This window comes from Coregonus lavaretus (genome assembly GCF_964263955.1).
Source record: "Coregonus lavaretus genome assembly, contig: HAP1_SCAFFOLD_525, whole genome shotgun sequence".
NCBI classification, from domain to species: Eukaryota; Metazoa; Chordata; class Actinopteri; order Salmoniformes; family Salmonidae; genus Coregonus; species Coregonus lavaretus.
In genome coordinates this window covers 80873-106117 of record NW_028164736.1, presented here as the reverse complement: position 1 = coordinate 106117, position 25245 = coordinate 80873, and the positions used below count along the sequence as shown (strand labels likewise).

The 25245-nt window shown below is 39.4% G+C and overlaps 1 protein-coding gene across 1 annotated transcript; it reads right to left on the bottom strand.

The window, feature by feature from the left end:
• Positions 1-12197: 12197 nt before the first annotated feature.
• On the bottom strand, positions 12198-23721 carry LOC311116705 (equilibrative nucleoside transporter 1-like; the record flags this gene model as incomplete). Its single annotated transcript, XM_084191751.1, has 12 exons — positions 12198-12309; positions 12683-12882; positions 14206-14291; positions 14455-14563; positions 15949-16016; positions 16234-16303; positions 16664-16761; positions 20382-20516; positions 22611-22750; positions 22983-23137; positions 23527-23608; positions 23696-23721. 12 exons carry the CDS (start codon positions 23719-23721, stop codon positions 12198-12200), a joined length of 1281 nt encoding a protein of 426 aa, XP_084047877.1.
• Between the last annotated feature and the right edge of the window lie 1524 nt (positions 23722-25245).

Here is a 25245-nt window from a genome sequence, read left to right as displayed (position 1 = left end):
AAAGCCTCTAATCACAGTGCAGCCTAAGCGGACTCCTTGTTGACAGCAATAATTGCCAGCATTCACCCGATACGACAAATGGCGCCCAACGTGGGGCTGGTCTGCATCTCTCCTTTGCTCATTCATAGCCGCCAGGCTAACTTCGGTCTGAAGTCATGACCAGACAAGGGTGAGTGTTCCTCACAGCTTAGTTTGGATACTGCGTGTGTACACTGGAGGGTGTACCATACGACCGAAATGTGCCTCATGTGGCGTTATTGCGGTCGACTAGGAGTCTGTAATGATATTCTAAAATGTTATTCCATTGGTAAACGGCAGATAATTGGAATTTTAGAGCATAAAACGGTAGGAATTAAGTATTGAAGGTGTACAATTAAGGCAGATATGCGCATACATTAGAGCACTGTACCGCTTAAGACCCCGGAGTGGGCCATTTAGATATGGGCCGACAAATCCGCTTACACGATAGAATGTGCAAGTCGGTGTGTTTAAAAAAAAGAAAAACTCGGGTTAATGAAATGTATCTGATTGTGATTATTGCTCGACTTTCGTCCGACGGGGGGTTTGCATGGGTGTGATTTCTCGGTGAATTGTCATTAAGTCCACGGTAGCACAAAATGGTAGGGAAATATGTTAAAAAGAAAAGGGCAGTGCAGGATGCTTATTTGTGTGTGGTAGGCCGCAGTTAGCTAAAGACTAAGGCTAATGTTAATGCTAAATGCTGGAGTGTGGGTCATGCAGGGGGAGAAATAGCCACAGACAAGGGGAATTTGGACACGAATCTTCTAAATCGTTAAAGTGACTGTTGTTCGAACATGAAACTATTTGTTGAGATGTAGTGAATTCATAAATTAGATATATGAGGACGAATTATAATAAATTAAATTAAATGACGATTAAAATAAATAAAAATTAAATAAAAATGTTATTGATCTATTTAGTCCTGAGTTGATTCTTAGAGCGAATGTGAACGAAGGAATGTTGAATATGGTTGAGATAACTCAGTGATTGCAGTAACTACTAAAATATTTTTCTGTGTCTCTGTTTTTGTCATATGAGAGGCGATAGGACGAGACGACAGGAGAGAGAGAGAGAGAAGGAGAGGGGGTGCTGATGTAGCGTCACGTGACGCGGCAGAGGATCAGATATCAGGCTAGTTCACAAAATCTTCCCCTACAGGATATTTGATGTTATGACAATTTCACATAGGCTTGGCAAACTGATTCATTAAAAATTGCATTTTGGAGGCTATGTGCATCACTGGGGTTTGATTGGAATTGTGTTGGGAATCAAGGACTGACATTATTCTGTAAATTTAAGATAATTAGGTGATTATAGAGCAAGGGGGTTTATGGGAAGTGTAGTAATGGTAGGGTTAGAAGGCTTTGTTTTTGGGATTGCTTTGAAGTTGACTAACTTACATTTACTTGCATTTGATGGGTTGTGGTAAGATAGCCACCACTAATTGATAAATTGGTGACATAGGATGTAGAAATAAAAAATTGGTTTTAATTATTCATAATTTTTAAATGATTTTTTAATTGAATTTTTATTTTAATTAGAAATGGTTTTTGGATAAAAAATGTAATTGAATTTTTTCATATTCATATTTTGGTTGATTGATTTATTAAAAAAAAAAAAATGTTTTTTTTGGGGGGTTGTTTGGGTTATATTAATAATTAAAGGGGGGAAGCCATAGGCTATATAGTCTAAAATAAAATAATTCACGATAAAGGAATATAAAAGGGTTGTTACAATGGGGAGAAAACGACATCAAGGCTATAAAAGTCATTACACCGATTGATATAGTACAAAATAGTAACCCTTTAACTAAAGTATTGCTAGGTTATCCGGCAAATGAAACAAAAGTTGCCCTTCATTCTCAAACAAAAACTGATAAAAGATTCCAGCGATAAGATAAACAAAGGTATAGAGAAGGTGACAGGAAAACTAATGGCAGAAGTTAGTACACCTTTCTCACATACGGATTCAGCAAAAAGACACCCACCTTATGAGAAGGAAGTAGAGCTTAGGGATGTTTATCCTCAGCTTCCAGGGATCATCCAGGAGGGTGATTGTTGCATCAGAGATGAAGATGAATAATAGATAGAGGACAAGCAGAAACGACCAGAAAGATGAATCCAAAACTCCAGAAGGAAGAAAAACCGAGATGTCTGGAAACTAAGAGAAGAATGAGGTTCGGAAAGATGAGGATGAAGATACAGAGGAAGAAAAACTGCTGAGAAAAGGATCCCAAGAATTGGAGGAGAAGAATACATTGAGGAGGAAAAAGGTCACTAGTAAGAAGATGATGGAAGATGATATTTCGAGGACAGAACTTAGAATATAAGCTTTTGAAGAATCCTGATATGTCAACAGCAAGAAAGAACAGGATCAAGAAACTCTCAGAAAACTCGATCATACAACTGGTGGAGAAGAGAAGCTTTGGTTATGAAGAATCAGAGTGAACCAAATCAACAATCACTGTTACAGCTTCAACTGAACAAGATCAAATGCAATTGTACCAGCCACCAAGGGGGGTACCAGGTGTTTCATATCCACAGCCAGTTTCTGGACAGACACAGAATTGGAGAGGAAGAGGACGAGAAGGCTTAGAAGGAGGAGGAAGATTTCAGCTACACTTCCAGCAACTTTCAGAAGACTGTTATAATTATGGACAGATTGGTCACTTTACCTGTGAGTGCAATAAGTCAGGAGGAAACAACAGAGAACATTTTTAAGGAAGATACAGGGGCCAGTCAAGATCACCTGTTCTCCAGGTGAACCCTAAGGATTCTAGAGTGCCTAGAAGATCCGAAAGGGGGGTGTCAGCTGATAGCATCGATTAGAGAAGAAGAGAAAATATCTAACAATTGAAGTAAAAACAGGACTATGAGAAGTGATAGTGAATAGTGGAAAAACTTATCTGTGTTCAGCCTAAAGAGGTTAAACATCTCACTATGTAAAATTAACTAATTAGGATAGGGATTTGAGGTAGTAAAACCGCTAATTACTCTTAGGGAACCAATTGAGCTATGCTATAAAAAATCAAGGAGAAATTAAAATAGACATACTAATATTATAACATATACCTATTGCAGTGTTGGGAAGAGATGCATGGTGTAAATTGAACTGTACAATAGGATGTACACTAAACGGCTGTCTGGTAGAAGATGTTAAAAAAAAGTAGGGTTTTTGGGAATCATATTGGCTTAAAAAGATAATATCATAGGAAGGATGATAATCTATTAGACTGCCTATTAGACAATCTGTCTGGAAAATAAAGTTAAAAGGGGTGACTGTTATTCTGGGTTACATTCTTACACCAAGGGATTTCAGGCTAGGCTAAAAGGTGTTTAGTCGTTTGCCAAGTCTGTGTGTAAAGAAGTCAGAAGCAGGTGGGGACTTTCCCAATCACATATCCTAAAAATTGGGTGGTAAAGGGATTTTGTGAATAAATCAGTGGAAAAGGTTTTTAAAGGTTAGGAGAAAAGATTAGATTAAAATAAGTTAGGAGAACTAGGTTGAAGGAACTCTAGGACAGTAAGCTAAGTTTCAAAGTTAGTAGTAAAAGAGAGAGAACAGTGGTGAAGGACATTTTAGAGTTTAGTGGGAAGATATGGTAGGAGTTTAGATCTGTTAGGAGCAGATGCATTGAGAAAGTATGCGTTGCTGAATGATAAGAGAAGATTGAGGGTGATTGAGTATCTATAGTTACAGTTCCCAGCAGGAAGATCAAGGTAATTGTGGGTGTATTTTTATAATCAAAAGTTTGAAAGTCAGGGATTAGAGGTAGGACTGAGAGTGGAAAAAGTGACACTAGTGGTGATAGATGGAAGTACAAGTAAAGAGTTCAAAGCTTTGGGGAAAATGGATGAAGTAACTAAGGACATTAACACTTCAGTCTATTAAAACAACAGTGAGAAGCAATTTAACTCTTTCAACATTGATAGTTATTAAAGCCATAAATATATCGCATTTGATTATAAGGGAACCAATAGCTCCAGCACCAATTTTAGGGGGAAAAATACTTATTAGGGTTAGGATGGGGACGTTCCTCCCACATGGAGAGATAATTATGGAGAAGAAGTATACTTATCTAGTGCAAGCATTAAAATTTGTTCCGGTTAAGAATTATTGGTTAAAGGGCTATGTAATTCGTAAAGTGACGCTTATAATGGAAGATTTGAAGTCTGTTGAAGTTTCCACAGTCACCAAAGGAGGTCAGGAAGAATATGTTACAGTAGTCACTCCAACAGTAAATAATACAGAGTATATTGGTAACTTTCCCACTAGAAGTAATTAAAGGTGGTAATACATCAACTAAATCAACTACTTTAATGGTAACTTTGGAAGGGATTAATGATACGATGGCAATAGCAAATGTAGGAAGTATGACACCGACAACAACTTTTCTGAAATTAAAGGGGGTAGCAAGAAGGACTCAGGGGTTTATGTTACGGATGGAGAGTGCTGTCAATGATAGTACGAATAGGGTTAAAATAGGAGAGCAGATAGTAGTAGAGAGTCAATATAGATTCATCTGAAATAGGGAAGAGTACTATCATGGAGGTACAGGATGAGGTCTTTGATTTTAATGACAGACAAGGAGAGGTATCTGCAGTACCGCTCGTTAGGGAAGAGAGAAACTAAATGCATGTAGTTTGATTCTTCTGTTGTGAAAATTAGAGATAGATGGCCAGGTAGGAATCTTTGGTTCCAGCGGTTAGCTCATTCTGTAAGATCAGTGAGGAATCTTGAGGGTCCATGTCTGTTGAGAATTCCAGACAAACATGTTAGAGACGGTCGCTCGACCTCTATCAAGTATGTGTCAATCTTATGCTTTGTCATGACTGTTGTATCAGCAACAACAATCAGTAACAGATAAAATAATGTCATTGTCAAAACATTTGTTGAAGCCTAGGTTTAGGTGTTCTTGGTTAAATGAATTACCCTATGGGAATTTGTTAGATGTGAAGTAAAATCAGGTAACAGCGAACCCTGGAGCATTTGAGGTGAAAGCAGTGAGGGCTAAAAGTTGTTTGGTTCTAATAAAACAGATGATGTAAAGGGTATGTTCATGGGAATATCAGATTGTGATGATTATATGATGACTTTGGATAAGCATGAACATAAGATTAGAGATGACAAATATAATGTAACTTTTTATGTACCAGTTAGTAAGAAAAGCAGGACTTTGATGGTTAAAAGATTAGCTTTTGCCTGACAATGTGACTATGGGGAATTTTAGAGATATTTGGAGGGTTTGTGGTGATTAAATATATATTCTTACCCTATGGATAGACAGGATGTTGTTACATGTTGAAGCTTCCATATGAGGTTTCTACCATTATAAGAGGGGTAGCACCGGACACAGATAAATCTAGGGTTAAAAGGGTGAAAAGAGACATGTTATAGTCTTTAAGTCTATCATTGAAGGATGAATCTAAGGGAGAAGGGGGGACTTTTTCCATGGTATGGTGTAACATTTGGGAAGATCCTATTGATAATGTTAGTTATACTTTGAGTCCAGATAGTTCAGATATTATCACTAGGGTTATATATGCATTGAAGAATATAAGGGATGCATTTGGTAGATCTGAAGGAGCGGAAGTCAGCGAAGACTTGGTTGCAAGATCAGGTAGGCCAGTAGGGGCAGTGATGGTTCAGATTTTAGTTGCAGCTTTGATAGCACTGTGTGTGAGGTTTGTAATTTGTTACTGACCTTTGAGAAAGCTATGATATTGAGATAGGTTGGAGAGTGATGCCTGGAGACAACACTCAGATGCCGGTGTTGACTGTTCCTGATCTGGATGAAGATGGACAAGTAGAACTGGATGGATAAATATCCTTTTTGATTATTTGATCATTTTTCAAAAAAAAATTCTCCAATATTAGTGTGATTTTAGTATGATTTTATGAATCAAAGGGGGGAAGTGGGTTAATGTGATTCATACATCATTTATATATCATTTTTATATTCTTAGTTGATCTTGATGTTTAATTTGAAAGTGTTTGTTTTGCAAAAGATACTGTTTGGTCTTTTCTTCCAGAAGCATTTGGGGGAACATGTGGAGATTGAAATACTCAAACAAGGACAATATGAAAGGACAATGACTGGAGGAGATGAAACAAAGAGGGTGTGGAAAGATTCCGATTCCATCATCAACAATCCATTGGAAGAGGAGACTACGGGGAGATGAAGTGTAGTGGACTACATTCCAGTGTCTGCAATGACATATTTCATGTGTAATACATAATTTGTGTCATACTCTTACGTATTAATTTTTGTAGAATGATATTTGATGTTATTGAATACCAGGGACGGCTTGTTCAATAGGGCGATATGGGCGACGCACTGCCAAACGGGAAAAGGAAGGGATTTTTTTTCTAATCAATTATAAAAAAATAAAAAAATAAAAATATATAAATATATTTTTTTTATAAATTTATAAAAAATTATATCACGGCAACAGCAGTTATCAGTGTTCACGTCTGATCTGACAGCCACTAAATGTCAAATCAGGCTAAAGTCGTGCTTCAAATGGCCCCGCCCGTTTTTTGGGCGATTTCAGTCAGGTTGAAAATCGCCCAGAAGTCTCTCATAGCCTGTCATGTAAAATCTATTTTTTTCACATTTCAAAGCTTTCAATACATTCTCTATGGGTGTCTGTGGGCTTGCACTTACGCGCTTTCGTCATACATAACGTAACCACGAATGAACGTAACTAAGAAAAGACCAGGTAGCAGCCTCAATCAATTCACTACTACTATCAAAATGGCTAGGCTTCAGTCCAACTCGATTGTGTCTTTGAAAGAAGTTCCTTTTTGTCGGCGAACAAATTAAGATAAATTGGCAACGAAACAATTAGGACCTCCCAGACCAAATTTAATAATTCAACAGGTTTCTACTAAAGGCGGAAAGTCCTACACCCGAGGATTTTCCAAAAATTGGTACGAACGAAAAAAGACATTGCGACTCACTCAACTGGATGACGAGGGATACAGGCTAGCTGTCCGCCGCCACAACGATGAGGTTAGTGTTGATAATCACAAGTTTACTGGATGTGGATATGGTGTAATAAAGGCAGTTTATTCAGAGGTAAATATATCTGGAATCGCGTTCACGGACCCGTTCGTCAAACTCTTAGGGAGCTATACATTAAGCCCCATTACTTACCATATCAGATAAGAGAAATTGCTGCAGCTACATATATTTTACATCCTGGCCCTACATAGTTCACTATTTGCATCACTTACCAAAATATTACATGTGGTCATATATGCTTGGAAAGTGGAGATGCCATAGAACGTCAAAAAAGTAAACATTGCTGGAGACACATTGTCGTTTTGGAGAAGACATCGCGTTTGCTAGCGAAGAGATTTGTTGTGGCAAATGAACTTGGCCTGGGAATTGCCAGGAACCTCACGATAAGATATATGCATCAGCATTGCGAGTCTCATGATTCTATACGTATTGCGATTCGATACTGTGATTTTATTGCGCACCATATGTCTGTTGCAGAGGGATCAGAAAGCCATGAGAACGAGTTTTGATCAGTCATGGAAATAAAAGTGCTGAAAACTAATTGGCTCCCAATGTGAAAAGATTGAGAACAAGCTATGAAGGAACAATAATGGTGTTTTGGTGCAGGTACAGCCAACTAGCGCTAAAATATTGCGATATTGTCAATACAGTATATCGTAAAGTATCACTATGTAACTCGATTTCTTTCACCCCAATCCCTCAAATTAACGGTAAATAACTGAATTGTTTGCCCCACATTTAGCTAAGATGATTAGCTAGCCAGCTAAAATGTTTTATTTAGTTAGCAGTCGCATCTACAATAGTTTACTGTCAATAACATGTCTCCAAAAATGATGTGGTGTCTCCAATTGTGTTGACATTTTACAATTGCAATGCGCATCCATGAGTATCCACTTTCTGTAGCTCAGCTGGTAGAGCATGGTGCTTGTAACGCCAAGGTAGTGGGTTCGATCCCCGGGACCACCCATACACAAAAATGTATGCACGCATGACTGTAAGTCGCTTTGGATAAAAGCGTCTGCTAAATGGCATATTATTATTATTATTATTATTATTATCTGAAGAGAGCCCCGAAACATTGTGTGCAGACATTTTATGCAATAAATGAAGTAGGTTCAATCTAGTAGTTCTGATCTTCTGATTGGTCCTGATGAGTTGGGCGAGGTCACCTCCAGGCTACTGTCACTGTTGCATTGGCTCTGAGTCGGGTTCTCTGTCTTCAAATGTTCAGCCTAAGAGAGGGGATTTTTGTGTGTGTGTGTGTGTGTGTGTTTAACAGTGATGATGTGTGTGTGTGTGTGTGTGTTTAACAGTGATGATGTGTGTGTGTGTGTGTGTTTGTGTGTGTGTGTGTCCTCAGAGCAAGAACTCGTGAGTTGGAAGAACTGAGAGGCCTATGGCGTGGGTGTTGTCCTTGGCCACCTGCTGACAAGGCTGACAAGATAGGACCCTTTTGTCCATTGTTATTGGATAGGAACAGAACTTATAACCAGCTCCTGACCTAAATAGATCTTAGCACAACATTTTACTCAACATATCATATTCCATATTCACTATAACAAATATATTTACTACGACATTAGCAAGAACCGCCACATCCTCAGCCGGCTAATCCAGTGTGTGAAGTTTTGCGGAGTGTTTGAGTTAGCTTTGCGAGGCAAAGATGAAACTGAGGGCTCCACCAACCCTGGTAAGCCAACACTTTTGAGATCAGTCAATAAATGCTTCTGGTATTGACTTATATGCTGCCCCTGTCTTCATGTTGTTGCTGGACATATCTTTTTTTTTAAATGTGTGTAGGTCACCTAAATCATCAGAAAAATTGCCCCTCCTGAGAATTTTTTCAGGAGCCGCCACTGTTGAATACATGTGAGGATCTTAGATGTTTTTGTTTATTTCGTTGATGCTTAGGGACAGGGAGTCTAGGCAGGGAGAGGTCCACTATAGGGTCCAATGGGTTGACCAGCCTTAGAGTGGATATTTTTTGGATAGGATTTTGTTTGCAGGGGCTTACATGTGTATTTAATTGCATCATAGTTTCAAATGCATTTACATTGTTTATGAGTTTATCTGGAGTACCGAGGTGGTTGCCTGGGGCAGAGGGACCGTGAGAGAATTTTACTGTCTTGATTGATGGATGGATTTGGAACGAAGGTTGCCGGACAGTTTTTCGCTCTTACACTCCATAAAGATTTGTTCATATTTCATAGTAATGTATACACACTCCATAAAGATTTGTTCATATTTCATAGTAATGTATTCACACTTCATAAACAGTTATTCATATTTCATAGTAATGTATTCACACTTCATAAACAGTTATTCATATTTCATAGAAAGGTATATACACTCTAGAGGATAATGTTTTTGGTTTAATGTTAAAGATACTCAATAAGATAAATTGTTACTTGTCATAATCCTATTCTGTTTGTTTTCGAGACTTTTAGTTCGTCTCGAAGGGGGGAAATGTCGTGTATTAGGATTATGCCTTTGTTAAATGTTTTTATGATCTTAGTTCAAATGTAGCCGTTTGGAGGGTGACGCCCCAGGGGAGACTGGTGATTGGCCAGAAGAGGGAAAACCCATCTTTTTGCATTGTTTATAAGTAGGGGCTAGACCAAGAGAGGGCAGAGCGGCCATTGCAATCTGAGGCGTCGCTCTCCGGGTGGTCATGACATCTGTCACTTATGCTGTAAACGTGTGATATTAATATAAGCCTCTAATCACAGTGCAGCCTAAGCGGACTCCTTGTTGACAGCAATAATTGCCAGCATTCACCCGATACGACACACCCACACTGCGTCTCACAAAGCCACAGTGGTTGGAACCAAAAATCTCAAATTTGGACTCCAGACCAAGGGACACATTTCCAACGGTCTAATGTCCATTGCTCGTGTTTCTTGGCCCAAGGAGGTCTCTTCTTATTATTGGTGTCCTTTAGTAGTGGTTTCTTTGCAGCAATTTGACCATGAAGGCCTGATTCACACAGTCCTCTCTGAACAGTTGATGTTGAGATGTGTCTGTGACTTGAACTCTATGAAGCATTTATTTGGGCTGCAATTTCTGAGGCTGGTAACTCTAATGAACTTATCCTCTGCAGCAGAGGTAACTCTGGGTCTTCCATTCCTGTGGCGGTCCTCATGAGAGCCAGTTTCATCATAGCGCTTGATGGTTTTTGCGACTGCACTTGAAGAAACGTTCAAAGTTCTTGAAATTATCCGTATTGACTGACCTTCATGTCTTAAACTAATGATGGACTGTCGTTTCTCTTTGCTTATTTGAGCTGTTCTTGCCATAATATGGACTTGGTCTTTTACCAAATAGGGCTATCTTCTGTATACCCCCCTACCTTGTCACAACACAACTGATTGGCTCAAACGCATTAAGAAGGAAAGAAATTCCACAAATTAACTTTTAACAAGGCACACCAGTTAATTGAAATGCATTCCAGGTGACTACCTCATGAAGCGGGTTGAGAGAATGCCAAGAGTGTGCAAAGCTGTCATCAAAGCAAAGGGTGGCTATTTTGAAGAATCTCAAATATAATATATATTTTGATTTGTTTAACACTTCTTTGCTTACTACATGATTCCATATGTGTTATTTCATAGTTGTGATGTCTTCACTATTATTCTACAATGTAAAAACATTGACTGGTAGTGTAGGTGAGACAACCACATATCACAATCATAGCAGCTATCAGCAAAGTCAGTGCTAGTAAGAAAATACAAAGTGTTAGTGCAAGGAACACAAGGGTGTAGCCTAACATTTCAAAATGAGTAGAGACATGGCAGTTTGCAACGACAGTCATTGTAGCAGAGCTCTTTGAATGATTTTCTAAACAAAATGGAGGCTTTCAAAATTACCATGGCCTGTAGCTGATCCGGCTAGGCTAATTTAATAGTGCACACTGCACATCATCATTGGTGTAATGTTATTCATGATTCATTCTAATGGTGATGGCGTGTAGCCTATGATGCTTGGTAACAAGCCAAACAAGTCAACAATTTAATACAGGTGGGGGGGTGGGGGGATGGGGAGGGGGATGCGCACACATGCAGATCTTGCACATGTAGCATTCCAGTGTTAATACGAAATTGTAACTATTTTGCACTATAGCCTATTTATTGCCTTACCTCCATAACTTGCTACATTTGCACACACTGTATATATATTTTCTGTTTGTATTTTTGACTTTATGTTTTGTTTTACCCCATATGTAACTCTGTGTTGTTGTTTTTATCGCACAGCTTTGATTTATCTTGGCCAGGTCGTAGTTGTAAATGAGAACTTGTTCTCAACTGGCTTACCTGGTTAAATAAAGGTTAAATAAAAAAACATTAAAAAAAACACACATGCAGTAAATATTGTGTCTATACAATAGAAATAAGGCAGTAAATATTGCTTCTATATATATTGGTACAATATATTCCTCAATCAATGGCAGTTCGGCTAATATAGCTGTACATGTTGTTTGATTTGCTTCGTATTGAGCTTATAGTCTACCAGTGGAGGCTGCTGAGGGGAGGACGGCTCCTAATAGTAATGGCTGGAATGGCGTCAATAGAATGGCATCAACCACATCAAACACGTGGTTTCCATGGTTTCCACGTGGTTGATACCATTCCACTGACTCCATTCCAGACATTACTATGAGCCGTCCTCCACTGTAGCCTAGTAAGGATTCAGCATCATAAGGATTCATAAGGATTGCTACAGAATCCAAAGGATTAGAATATGATAGGAGACGTGGAGATGTTTCACAAACCTTCTGCTTTGTTCCATTTTAGTTTGGTAGATGTCCAACAAAATAATCCTCACACTAAGGCCAGGATTTAATCTGATCGCGCTTTGTCGGCTATGCACCTTTTAAAGGCATTCATGGGAGACCACTTCAACGGTAAACGCTGCATATGTCCACTCAATCGGAAATTACCTTTAAATGGCACATACAGTAGCCTAGCCGACAAAGTGTGATCGGATTGAATCCTGGCCTTAAGCTGCTTGTCACCTTGTGTTCTTTGGAAGACCAGATTTGAAGTATCACTTGTTTAAAAAATAAATAAACACAAACAGTTGAGAATCTGTTGCAATGCAAAGGGTTATGGGTCATGTTTGGGTTATGCATGTTCCCCACAGGGGGGCCATTTTAGACTATGGCTCTGAAGAGAAATGAGAAGGATGCTCCCAGAGCCAAACCCAGGGACAGGAAGAAGGCCATGATGGCACCAGCCGTCTCCGCCTCATGAGGAGCAACTAATCTGGGGAGAGAGAGAGAGCGAGAGAGAGGGAGAGAGAGAGAGAGAGAGAGAGAGAGAGAGAGTGAACGAGTGAGAGTGAACGAGAGAGAGAGAACGAGAGAGAGAGAACGAGAGAGAGAGAGAACGAGAGAGAGAGAGAATGAGAGAATGAGAGCGAGTGCAATAAATGACACCTTACGCAATTACTTGTACCGTGTGTAAGGTTAGTGTAGGCCTAAATCACTCTGCATATTATAATTTTACTCAAACCATCTATGTTAAATGTTAGTTAGCGTTGCAAAACGGTTAGTTCATTGTGAGAGGAAAATGTCACCCTTGAAAGTTTCAAATCTATCTGGGTTTGCGCCCAGGCGAAGAAGGCAAGAGGTCTTACTTGGGCCCGAAGCACATGCAGAGGCTGGCCAGGTATCCACTGGAGAAGGCGAAGAGGATCATAAACACGATGAACCAGGCGTCGTGTTGAAACACCACAGGCAGCTTGTAGCGGGGCTGAACGTTGCACAGCATGAAGAGAGGCACGAAGATCACACGGGCCACCATAAAAATGGGCACCAGTTTGCTGTCCTTCCCAGGCTGAAAGTGGATGGCAGAGAAAGAGATGTCAACACTACTGTAGTAACCACACATAGCCCATGCACATTCGATGAAATGCACTAGTACAGTGATAGTGCCAAGGCTAAGTGATAGTGCTAAGGGCAAGGCTAAGGGATAGTGCTAAGGCTAAGGGATAGTGCTAAGGCTAAGGGTAGTCCTAAGGCTAAGGGTAGTGCTAAGACTAAGGGATAGTGCTAAGGCTAAGGGTAGTGCTAAGACTAAGTGATAGTGCTAAGGCTAAGGGATAGTGCTAAGGCTAAGGGTAGTGCTAAGACTAAGGGATAGTGCTAAGGCTAAGGGATAGTGCTAAGGCTAAGGGTAGTGCTAAGACTAAGTGATAGTGCTAAGGCTAAGGGATAGTGCTAAGCCTAAGTGATAGTGCTAAGGCTAAGGCTAAGTGATAGTGCTAAGGCTAAGTGATAGTGCTAAGGCTAAGTGATAGTGCTAAGGCTAAGTGATAGTGCTAAGGCTAAGGGTAGTGCTAAGGCTAAGGGATAGTGCTAAGGCTAAGGGATAGTGCTAAGGCTAAGTGATATTGCTAAGGCTAAGTGATAGTGCTAAGGCTAAGGGTAGTGCTAAGGCTAAGTGATAGTGCTAAGGCTAAGGGATAGTGCTAAGGCTAAGTGATATTGCTAAGGCTAAGTGATAGTGCTAAGGCTAAGTGATATTGCTAGGGCTAAGTGATAGTGCTAAGGCTAAGGGTAGTGCTAAGGCTAAGTGATATTGCTAAGGCTAAGTGTTAGTGCCAAGGCTAAGTGTTAGTGCCAAGGCTAAGTGATAAGTGCTTTATTCGATAGAAGATGAAGTTACAACTTAAATTCACATTCAATAAAAACATTGTATGTTTAATAAAACGTTACTGCCATGTTTGTTTTAATTAAGTTGGTTGTAAAATTCATAGAAATTGGATTGATACATGCATCACATTCCCAACGTCACCTCAAGATAAGTAAGTAGATAAGATGCTAAAGGTATTTATGTTTAGTTCAAGGTAGTTCAAAGTTGATTTAGATTTTTTTGTCTCCTAAAAAACAATGGTAAATGTACCATGCCAGTAAAGGCTTATGGGTAACCTCTACTGGTAAATGTACCATGCCAGTAAAGGCTTATGGGTAACCTCTACTGGTAAATGTACCATGCCAGTAAAGGCTTATGGGTAACCTCTACTGTTCTGTTCCTGTGAGCTGGAATCCTTAGTTCACAATATCCAAAATTCAAATAAGTATCAGTTAGTTTCAGGCATATTCATTCAAATGGGCCAATTCCGTCCAATCTGTAACAAGGGTTTTGTTGCTGACTTACCCACACACACACAGCAGTAAGGCTTCTCCCAGCCCAGTCGCTCAGGTTAAAGAGCAGGAAACAACACACGGGGATGAAGTACATCTCTGAGAGGAGAGGGTAACGTACAATGACACACATTATCAGTGAATATGGTCATTTTGTAAAGGCTTGTAAATCGACCGGAGTATGTAAGTATACTCTAAAATGGACACATAAACTCATGCTATTATCATAGATATTCATACACACACACACACACACACACACCCCAGGCGCCTCCACCAGCGATGGTAGACTTGACATCCACAGTGACTGCAGGGTAGACGCCGATGGTGACGGTGAAGGCAAAACATGCAGAGAGAGCCAGGACCCATATCTACAGTTAAAGGGTCAAAAAGGTCAAGAAGAAAGCACTTTAGATAACCTATTTAGAGAGTTGGGGACCATATAAATATAATTAACGTTCTATTTCTATGGTTGGGACATTGAGGTTTCCGCATTATGATACATTAACGTGACACTACAACATTCTATAGCAGCCATGTTAGTGCCCCATTCACAATAAATGGTGAATATTTCACAATGTTATGTAACTGAATGTCTTGAGAGAAAAAAATACTAACAAGACTAGCTTCGTCTCCAGCCCCCTAAATGGAAACTCTTAGCCAGTTTCAGTCAAGTTTTTGAGCCAGATGTCCCCTCCACTTCCGAAATTAGAAAGATGCGAGCACCTGCCAAATCGTGATTTGTCCAAATGATCAGTAATGAAAAATCCGGCCACCGGAACAAAATTCCTTGTATTTCTCAATGCAAAAAAATTATTCATAATATCTGCACGAACTCTTCCAAACTGTTTCGGCTGGGAAGCATACAGACGCCTTAAATTGTCGCTTCTCCTAGTCTGTTGACAGACTCAACGATAACATACTGTAACGACCCTGGGTTTATAGCCGCGGATATCGACTCTGCCACCAGAGCATGCTTTTGGGGCACAGTCGTTGGCGTGCTGGACTTCGGGCTAGAAGGTTGATGGTTCAAGACCTGCTCCCTGCCTGTTTCATTACAATACAGCATGTATACAGTTACGTCCGTTTGTCCACGAGAGATTCATTCAACCCAGGATAGAGAGAAGTATGCGGGTAGGTACAGTGAATAATATCAAAAGTGTGACTCTTTAGTTTAGAGATCTACTTTCTAAGTCATGGAAAAACGAGTATTTAAAAAGTATTTATTGCTATGGTGTGTTTACAATCCATTTTAAATACCTACAGTATTTAAAAGTGAATTGGTTTTCATTGTTTTTCCAATTCATAAAGTGAATTGAAATTCATGAAATATTTGTATCTTTCTCCACAAACTCTTAATATGCTGTAAATGTGACTGGTCATTCGACATACTGGAGACAGCTAAACTAACTTGTAATTGTTTATCGATTAGAGATAAGTGTCTGCAAAGGTGTCTCCAAAATGATGTAATGTAGTGTTTTGTATTTGCTTTTAATGCGCAGTAACGATTTTCAGTTCATGAATAGAATTTCAATTAATCTCCTGAATTGTTTTAGGTCGGGATTTAATCCGTGCTATAACAAATGTTTTAATTTACGGTTGAGCCAACATGTGCCAGAGTTTACAATGAATGCGATCTCCACGAACATCTGAGAAAAGGTCTTTAAAAGCCTAGTTGTGGGCTGTCTAGTGTCCTGAACTATAGCGCGCCATGGATTGAATCCCGGCCTCAATCTAAAAAATAATTCTGGCATACCTTCTTGAAGATGGTCAACATGGACACGGTTTGTTCTCCTTCTCCTTGGTTGAGAACTGCAGCATTTTCTGAAGGGGTAAGGAACGAGGTATTGCTATCTTCCATGATCGTTAAAATAGGTAGCCTAATACAAATGTTTGAATTAAAATATATTCAACAGGTGGCCAAGTTTATGCATAGCTTGGATTTACTTTTCCATACATAAAAAAATGACAATTATCTTTCTCTTATTTCTACATTGAATATTTTCACAAATCTGACAATCATAAATGGCTTTCATTTTACCTTCCAGCCTGTTCATCTCGTTACTAAGCCTGTTCCCACTTCGGCTCTTGTTGTAATATTGGTAGAACTCCTAATAGTAAGGTTCAGAACAACACGAAAGTACCGTCAATTATCTCACACTCTCTAGGGATGTTAACGAAACAGAAGAGATGAACAGGAATGGCTGGAATGGAAGTATTACACATATTTGTTTTTGCTTTAACGACAGACATTTATACACTGGTAAATGAATAAGTGATGAATGAAAAGGGGGAGGAAGTATTAGTTGATTATGAAGTATTAGTTGATTATGAAGTATTGGTTGATTATGAAGTATTGGTTGCATTATGAAGTATTAGTTGCATTATGTATTATCATCAAGTAGCATCTCCTAACCCCTTTTTCAGTCAAATATATGTTATAATAACATTTAAAATCTAGAGTTTATTACCAGTTTAGGGAGGACCACATAGGACATTATGGCCAATATGATCACTACACAGGCTGTGATGAAGTATCCAAAAGCAGCATCACTTAGTGCTGAGCCACCTGGGGGGTGGGAAGGGGGAGGGGGGGGGGGGGGGGGGGGGGGAAAGAGAGAGAGAGAGAGAGAGAGAAACTTCACTTGTACAGCCATATCAAAAGTAATACAATTTTCTGTTATAGCAACATGTACATATACCAAAGGAGTCTATAAATTCATTTCTTAGAAATATTAGTAATTTTTGTATCATATTTTTTATCACTCTCTTGCCTCAAATGTCTTTTGTGGAGGTGGACTTTATTATTTTACTTTATTCTAAAGCATTAGTAGTAAAAATGTAAAAACATGTATTTCTTATATATATATACAGTGAGCTCCATAATTCACTGGACAGTGACCATTCTTTTGTTATTTTGGTTCTGTACTCTAGCACTTTGAGTTTGAAAGGATACAATGACAATGAGGGTGAAGTGCAGACTGTCAGCTTTAATTTGAGGGTATTTTCATACATATCGGATGAACCGTTTACGAATTATAGAAGCTTTTGTACATGGTCCCCCCCATTTTCGGGCATCAAAAAACATTGGACAGTTTAACATAATGTAGAATAAAGTAATCATTGTTAATATTTGGTCGCATATCCTTTGCATGCAATGACTGCTTGAAGTCTGCGATGCATCGCCATCACCAGACGCTGGGTATCTTCCCTGGTGATGCTCTGCCAGGCCTGTACTGCAGCCATCTTCAGTTCCTGCTTGTTTCGGGGACTTATTGCCTTAAGTCTCCTCTTCAGCATGTAAAATGCATGTTCAATTGGATTCAGATCTGGTGATTGACTCGGCCAGTCAAGGATTTTCCACTTTTTGGCCATCAAAAACCCCTTTGTTGCTCTAGCAGTATGTTTAGGGTCATTGTCTTGTTGCATAATTAAGTGCCGTCCAATGAGTTTGGAGGCATTTGGTTTTATCTGAGCAGATAAAATATTTCTGTAGACTTCAGAATTCATTGTTCTACTTCTGTCTGCAGTCACATCATCGATGAAGACAAGTGAGCCTGTTCCACTGGCAGCCATACAGGCCCAAGCCATAACACCCCCTCCACCATGTTTCATGGATGAGGTGGTATGCTTTGGATCATGGGCATTTCTTTTTTTTCTCCACACTTTTGTCTTTCCATCACTCTGGTACATGTTAATCTTTGTCTCATCTGTCCACAATACTTTTTTCCAGAACTCTTGGGGCTCTTTTAGGTGCTTTTTAGCAAACTGTAATCTTGCCTTTCTGTTCTTCAGGCTTATCAGTGGTTTGCATCTTGTAGTGTACCCTCTGTAGTCCTGCTGGTGTAGTCTTCTGCGTATGGTAGACTTTGACACATCTACACCTGCATCCAGGAGAGTGTTTTTGATCTGTTGGGCTGTTATCAGGGGTTTTTTCTTCACCATAGAGAGTATTCTCCGGTCATCCACTACAGTGGTCTTCCTCTGTCTACCGGGTCTTTTGACATAATTGAGTTCACCGGTTGTTTTTTTCTTGTTAATGATGAACAAAACTGTTGACTTGGGCATGGCCAGGGTTTTTGCAATGTTCCTGAATGATTGATTTTCATTTCTGAGCCTTATGACGGCCAACTTCATTTGCATCGACACTGCTGTCTTCCTCATGTTGTCACACCCCAATAACAACCTCCAAAGGCAATAGCAACGTCTAGAATCATTACTATTCATCAACAGCTCTCCTGCATTCACTAACGACACAAATGAATACACCTGCCTAACGACACACATCTGTGAAGCCAATTTAACAAATACTTGTAGTACCTTAAAATGGGGGGACCATGTATAAAAGGTGCTGTCATTTCTAAACAGTTCATCCGATATGTATGAAAATACCCTCAAATTAAAGCTGACAGTCTGCACTTCACGCTCATTGTCATTGTATCCTTTCAAACTCAAAGTGCTAGAGTACAGAACCAAAATAACAAAACAATGGTCACTGTCCAATGAATTATGGAGCTCACTGTATATACACAGTTGAAGTCGGAAGTTTACATACACCTTAGCCAAATACATTTAAACTCAGTTTTTCACAATTCCTGACATTTAATCCTAGTAAAAATTTCCTGTCTTAGGTCAGTTAGGATCACCACTTTATTTTAAGAATGTGAAATGTCAGAATAATAGTAGAAAGAATGATTTATTTCAGCTTTTATTTATTTTATCACATTCCCAGTGGGTCAGAAGTTTACATACACTCAATTAGTATTTTGTAGCATTGCCTTTACATTGTTTAACTAGGGTCAAATGTTTCGGGTAGCCTTCCACAAGCTTCCCACAATAAGTTGGGTGAATTTTGGCCCATTCCTCCTGACAGAGCTGGTGTAACTGAGTCATGTTTGTAGGCCTCCTTGCTCGCACACACTATTTCAGTTCTGCCCACACATTTTCTATAGGATTGAGGTCAGGGCTTTGTGATGGCCACTCCAATACCTTGACTTTGTCATCCTTAAGCCATTTTGCCACAACTTTGGAAGTATGCTTGGGGTCATTGTCCATTTGAAAGACCCATTTGCGACCAAGCTTTAACTTCCTGACTGATGTCTTGAGATGTTGCTTCAATATATCCACATAATTTTCCTTCCTCATGATGCCATCTATTTTGTGAAGTGCACCAGTCCCTCCTGCAGCAAAGCACCCCCACAGCATGATGCTGCCACCCCTGTGCTTCACGGTTGGGATGGTGTTCTTCGGCTTGCAAGCAACCACCTTTTTCCTCCAAACATAACAATGGTCATTATGGCCAAAGAGTTCTATTTTGGTTTAATCAGATCAGAGGACATTTCTCCAAAAAGTACAATCTTTGTCCCCATGTGCAGTTGCAAACCGTAGTCTGGCTTTTTTATGGCGGTTTTGGAGCAGTGGCTTCTTCCTTGCTGGGCGGCCTTTCAGGTTATGCCGATATAGGACTCGTTTTACTGTGGATATAGATACTTTTGTACCTGTTTCCTCCAGCATCTTCACAAGGTCCTTTGCTGTTGTTCTGGGATTGATTTGCACTTTTCGCACCAAATTACGTTCATCTCTAGGAGACAGAACGCGTCTCCTTCCTGAGCGGTATGACGGCTGCGTGGTCCCATGGTGTTTATACTTGCGTACTATTGTTTGTACAGATGATCGTGGTACCTTCAGGCGTTTGGAAATTGCTCCCAAGGATGAACCAGACTTATGGTTTTTTTCTGCGGTCTTGGCTGATTTCTTTTGATTTTCCCATGATGTCAAGCAAAGAGGCACTGAGTTTGAAGGTAGGCCTTGAAATACATCCACAGGTTCACCTCCAATTGACTCAAATGATGTCAATAAGCCTATCAGAAGCTTCTAAAGCCATGACATCATTTTCTGGAATTTTCCAAGCTGTTTAAAGGCACAGTCAACTTAGTGTATGTAAACTATTGACCCCACTGGAATTGTGATACAGTGAATTATAAGTGAAATAATCTGTCTGTAAACAATTGTTGGAAAAATTACTTGTGTCATGCACAAAGTAGATGTCCTAACCGACTTGCCAAAACTATAGTTTGTTAACAAGAAATTTGTGGAGTGGTTGAAAAACTAGTTTTAATTACTCCAACCTAAGTGTATGTAAACTTCCGACTCCCCCCCCCCCGGTGTATCATCATCTCTCAGACGTACTTGCGATAGCACAGATCATGGAGAAGGCAGCGAAGGTGCCCGCCAGACCTTGCCCACTCATAATGGGCGTGGTGTATTTGGCGGGCAGAAGCCCTGCCATACCAAACAGACTGCCCTGCAGGATAGCGCCAAAGGCTGATGGAAGGTTAAAAAAAACAAAAAAAACACAGTCAATAAGACAGTCCAGTCATCCCAACATGAATCTATCATTTAACATGCAGTTTGAGTGTTCAATAATCTTACTTCTTTCAAACTTTCAAACTTCTTTGAAGCAGTCTAAAATACATTTGGGTTACAGATAATTACTGCATTTGTCTTCTTGGCAGCTGAATGAATAAGAGTGTCTGCTAAATTAGTGGTTCCCAAACTTTTTCACGCCCCTTGGTTACTACATGATTCCATATGTGTTATTTCATAGTTTTGATGTCTTCACTATTATTCTACAATGTAGAAAATAGTTTTAAAAAACTAATTTTCTATAGGATTGAGGTCAGGGCTTTGTGATGGCCACTCCAATACCTTGACTTTGTCATCCTTAAGCCATTTTGCCACAACTTTGGAAGTATGCTTGGGGTCATTGTCCATTTGAAAGACCCATTTGCGACCAAGCTTTAACTTCCTGACTGATGTCTTGAGATGTTGCTTCAATATATCCACATAATTTTCCTTCCTCATGATGCCACCTCCCCCCCCCCCCCCCCCCCGCAATTGTACACATTTTGTCATGGGGTGCAAGGAAAATGTTGCCGTTTTAAAGCCAATTTTCTTGCAATTCTATACATTTTGCCATGTCTAATGTGAATTCATGTGATAACTGAGTGACTAAAATATTACAACAATATCTATGGGCTAAATAACCAGAATAAAAAAACAGCTAGTTGATCTGGACATCTCTGATGATGCAATACCCAATTTCGAAATTGGACACCTTGTGCATTCTACTATTACAACTTTCAAGAATAAGTTTAAAGCCGGACTGAGCTCCTTAAAAAAAAAATATATATATATATACAGTACCAGTCAAAAGTTTGGACACGCCTACTCATTCAAGGGTTTTTCTTTATTTTTTACTATTTTCTACATTGTAGAATAATAGTGAAGACATCAAAACTATGAAATAACATACGGAATCATGTAGTAGCCAAAATAAGTGTTAAACAAATCAAAATATATTTTATATTTGAGATTGATGACAGCTTTGCACACTCTTGGCATTCTCTCAGCTTCACCTGGAATGCTTTTCCAACAGTCTTGAAGGAGTTCCCACATATGCTGAGCACTTGTTGGCTGCTTTTCCTTCAGTCTGCCATCCGATTCATCCCAAACCATCTCAATTGGGCTGAGGTCGGGGGATTGTGGAGGCCAGGTCATCTGATGCAGCACTCCATCACTCTCCTTGGGTCTTCCATTCCTGTGGCGGTCCTCATGAGAGCCAGTTTAATCATAGCGCTTGATGGTTTTTGCGACAGCACTTTAAGAAACGTTCAAAGTTCTTGACATTTTCCGTATTGACTGGCCTTCATGTCTTAAAGTAATGATAGACTGTCGTTTCTCCTTGCTTATTTGAGCTGTTCTTGCCATAATATGGACTTGGTCTTTTACCAAATAGGGCTATCTTCTGTATACCCCACCTACCTTGTCACAACACAACTGATTGGCTCAAACGCATTAAGAAGGAAAGAAATTCCCCAAATTAACTTTTAAGAAGGCACACCTGTTAATTGAAATGCATTCCAGGTGACTACCTCATGAAGCTGGTTGAGAGAATGCCAAGAGTGTGCAAAGCTGTCATCAAGGCAAGGGGTGGCTATTTGAAGAATCTCAAATATAAAATATATTATATTATTATGAAGAGTGCCTTGGTCCTCCTTTCTTTTTGATGACCAATTCACCCCCTTTGACCAAAGAGCACCATCTGTCTACCAACATCTACTATTGTGTACCTTAGTAGCGCTTCCCTTCCTCCTCTTCATAAAATATATTTGTTTAACACTTATTTGGTTACTACATGATTCCATATGTGGTATTTCATAGTTCTGATGTCTTCACTACTATTCTACAATGTACAAAAATAGTTTAAAATAAAGAAAAACCCTTGAATGAGTAGGCGTGTCCAAACTTTTGATTGGTGATCTATGTTGTTTTTGCCCAATCAGGACAACTCAGATGAATTCAAGGGGAAAAAGAATTGACACGTTAAAAAGAAGGAGAAAGGGGCCAAAAACTCACAGTTTATGATAACAATCTTGATCATGGTTAATGTGAAGAAAGGGACCGGTGCCATGTCTATTTTCACCACGATGGCCGTGATAAGAAACAGCACCAAAATCACCGCCAGGCTGCCCATGATCCTGAACCTTTGAGGAATCCTGGGAGTTAAGAGAGTCGGAGTCAAATAATCCGAGGTCAATCTTATGTCGATCACAAGCGGGTCCTGGTACACTTTTAACACTACTGAGCTGAACTGGGCCAAGCTATACAATGAACACTTTATCATATTAGTTTGTCCCCAAAAAATATGAAGATGTAACTTTTTGGAGTAGTGCTTTAATGCATTAGCAAACTCAAAGATGTGGGGGGTGAAGTGGTGGGCTAACTAACCTGTGATGCAGGACTGAGTTGAGACAGGTGAAGATCAGTAACGGCACCATTGCACAAAGTGTTGATACGTTGTTGTAACCGGCCTCCACAGGGCTACGGTCGTAGGGTTTGTCGGTTGATATTTGGGTGGGGTCTCTGAGACGGCTGGTAAAATACTGTGGAGAGGGCAGAGGACAGACCCTTAATTTTAGTTCATTGCTAATGTGTGTTGAAAGTTCTGGAGCAATATGGCTGTCGTGCATCACCCAGGTAGGTGCTATCCATTGGTAGTGGATGCAATACAATAATGTATCAAATTTAATGTAGATTTATTTACATTAATGTAGAATTATTCTAATAAATAGATAAGGGGGTATCAGTATCTCTGTGAATTGTCACAAGCTAATATCAAGACGATCTGGAAAGTAACACTTGAGACATATTTAGAAATGAATACAGACTGAATACAGACGTCTCGCTAAAAGCTCTGGCATTGTATTTCTGGCATGTATTATTTTATTGTTCACTCTGAAAGTAGATGATAAGAGCAGATTCTGTGCGCTACCATAGTGGCTGTCATGAAGAAGTTCCATGGCAGGAGAGTTCCTAAGCCCAGCATGAAAAAGATCAGCCACACGCCATTGTTTCTGTTGGACGACAGAGGAGAGGAAGCAAGTCTCTAAAATTGTGAAGATGTCACCATACAAAGTGAACACAAAGAGGCTCCTACTCACTTGTCTTTAGGCTCATGGACATCCATTGTTTGTCTTCAGTGATTACTGTCTATCACACTTTTCCACAGCTCTGCACAAAACCTGAAAGAAATAGGATGGATTTAAACACATCATGTATTTTCCCTTCAGTCATGTCGAGGAATTACAACAAAACAAACCACAATGATTGCAGAATTCAACCACTTCAGAAAACAATGACCTAGACTAGAGGGGTTTAGGGAATAACACTGGGTAGTGGAATTACAATTCTACCATTGCAGTCTGTCTGTCTGTCTGTAGGCTACTATTCATTATGGGTATCTAAAATGATTGCCCTCTAGTGGTTGTTATAGATAAAGGAAACTAGGCCCAGTTACATTTCTGAGCATCCTTCACAATGGCTTAGTTTACACAGGCAGACAAATTCTGATCTTTTGCCTAATTATCTGATTGGTAAAAAGACTAATAAGTGAAAAATATCAGAATTGGGCTGCCTTTGTAAACAAAGCCATATGTGTTTCCCAAACTGTGGTAATGTCACAGGACCAGATCCGGTGCCCAGAATTTCACAAGTGATCTTGGAAAGAACCTGTGATTGCGCATTTGCCTGATTGTAAGTCAGGACAAGGTTGTCTACTAAATGATGAAAATGTAAATATACAATTGTGGGTAGGCTACCATTTAGGCAATAGCAAAGAGCTCAGCAGATATGTCCTGCATTATTTAGACCCAATTAAATGAAGATATTGTACAAAAACACACTGTTACTCTTCCTCACAAAATATGATTGAGGGTTCAAAGGAGAACCACTTGAGCTCCAGCTGAAGATAACTACTAATAAAAAGGAGGAACATTTGGGAAAAATCCTTCTAATGAAAAAATAAAACCCAACAGGTAATTAAATACAAAAATATATATGTTTTTTTAGGGTCCCACTTATTACATAACTAAGGTACATATTTAGTGTCAGCAATAAACATAAAAGGAAGAATGAGCAAACCAACTCTACATGTAGGCTAGTAGGCCTAAACGATGCACATCAGTAGCAGTAGCAGGTGTATGTAGGCTGTAAACTGAGTTTGCTGTAAAAAAAAAAAACTTAGTGCATAAGTCAAAATGGTTGGGTTGCTCATTTGACTTAACTTTATTTTTGGGCTATTGCTAACGCTAACGGTAGCTTAGTTTTTATATTTACGATAAATGCAAAAAAAAAAAAAAAAAAAAAATGCATGTCCATAAAGCAAATAATACTTAGGCTCCACCAAAAAACAATGCCAACTGCATTTTTCAAATTGGCTGCTGCCTTATGCAATTATTTCACCTAAATGCGATCATAATCTGTCACCCAAAAGCGATTCTTAATTCACACTTTTTAAAAGGAAAAAAACATTTGGCCGTAGTCTGTAGCCTACCTTTGTTTAAATGTAGAAGCGGGGTAGAAATTAAACTCCCGGTCTTCAGTAGCGCAGACAGTTTGACAGATTGGTGCGTTTTGACGCAACAATGGGATGACATTAAATATTGATATTCTAGTCGATCACTAGGCACAAAATAAAGAAATAAAATAGGCC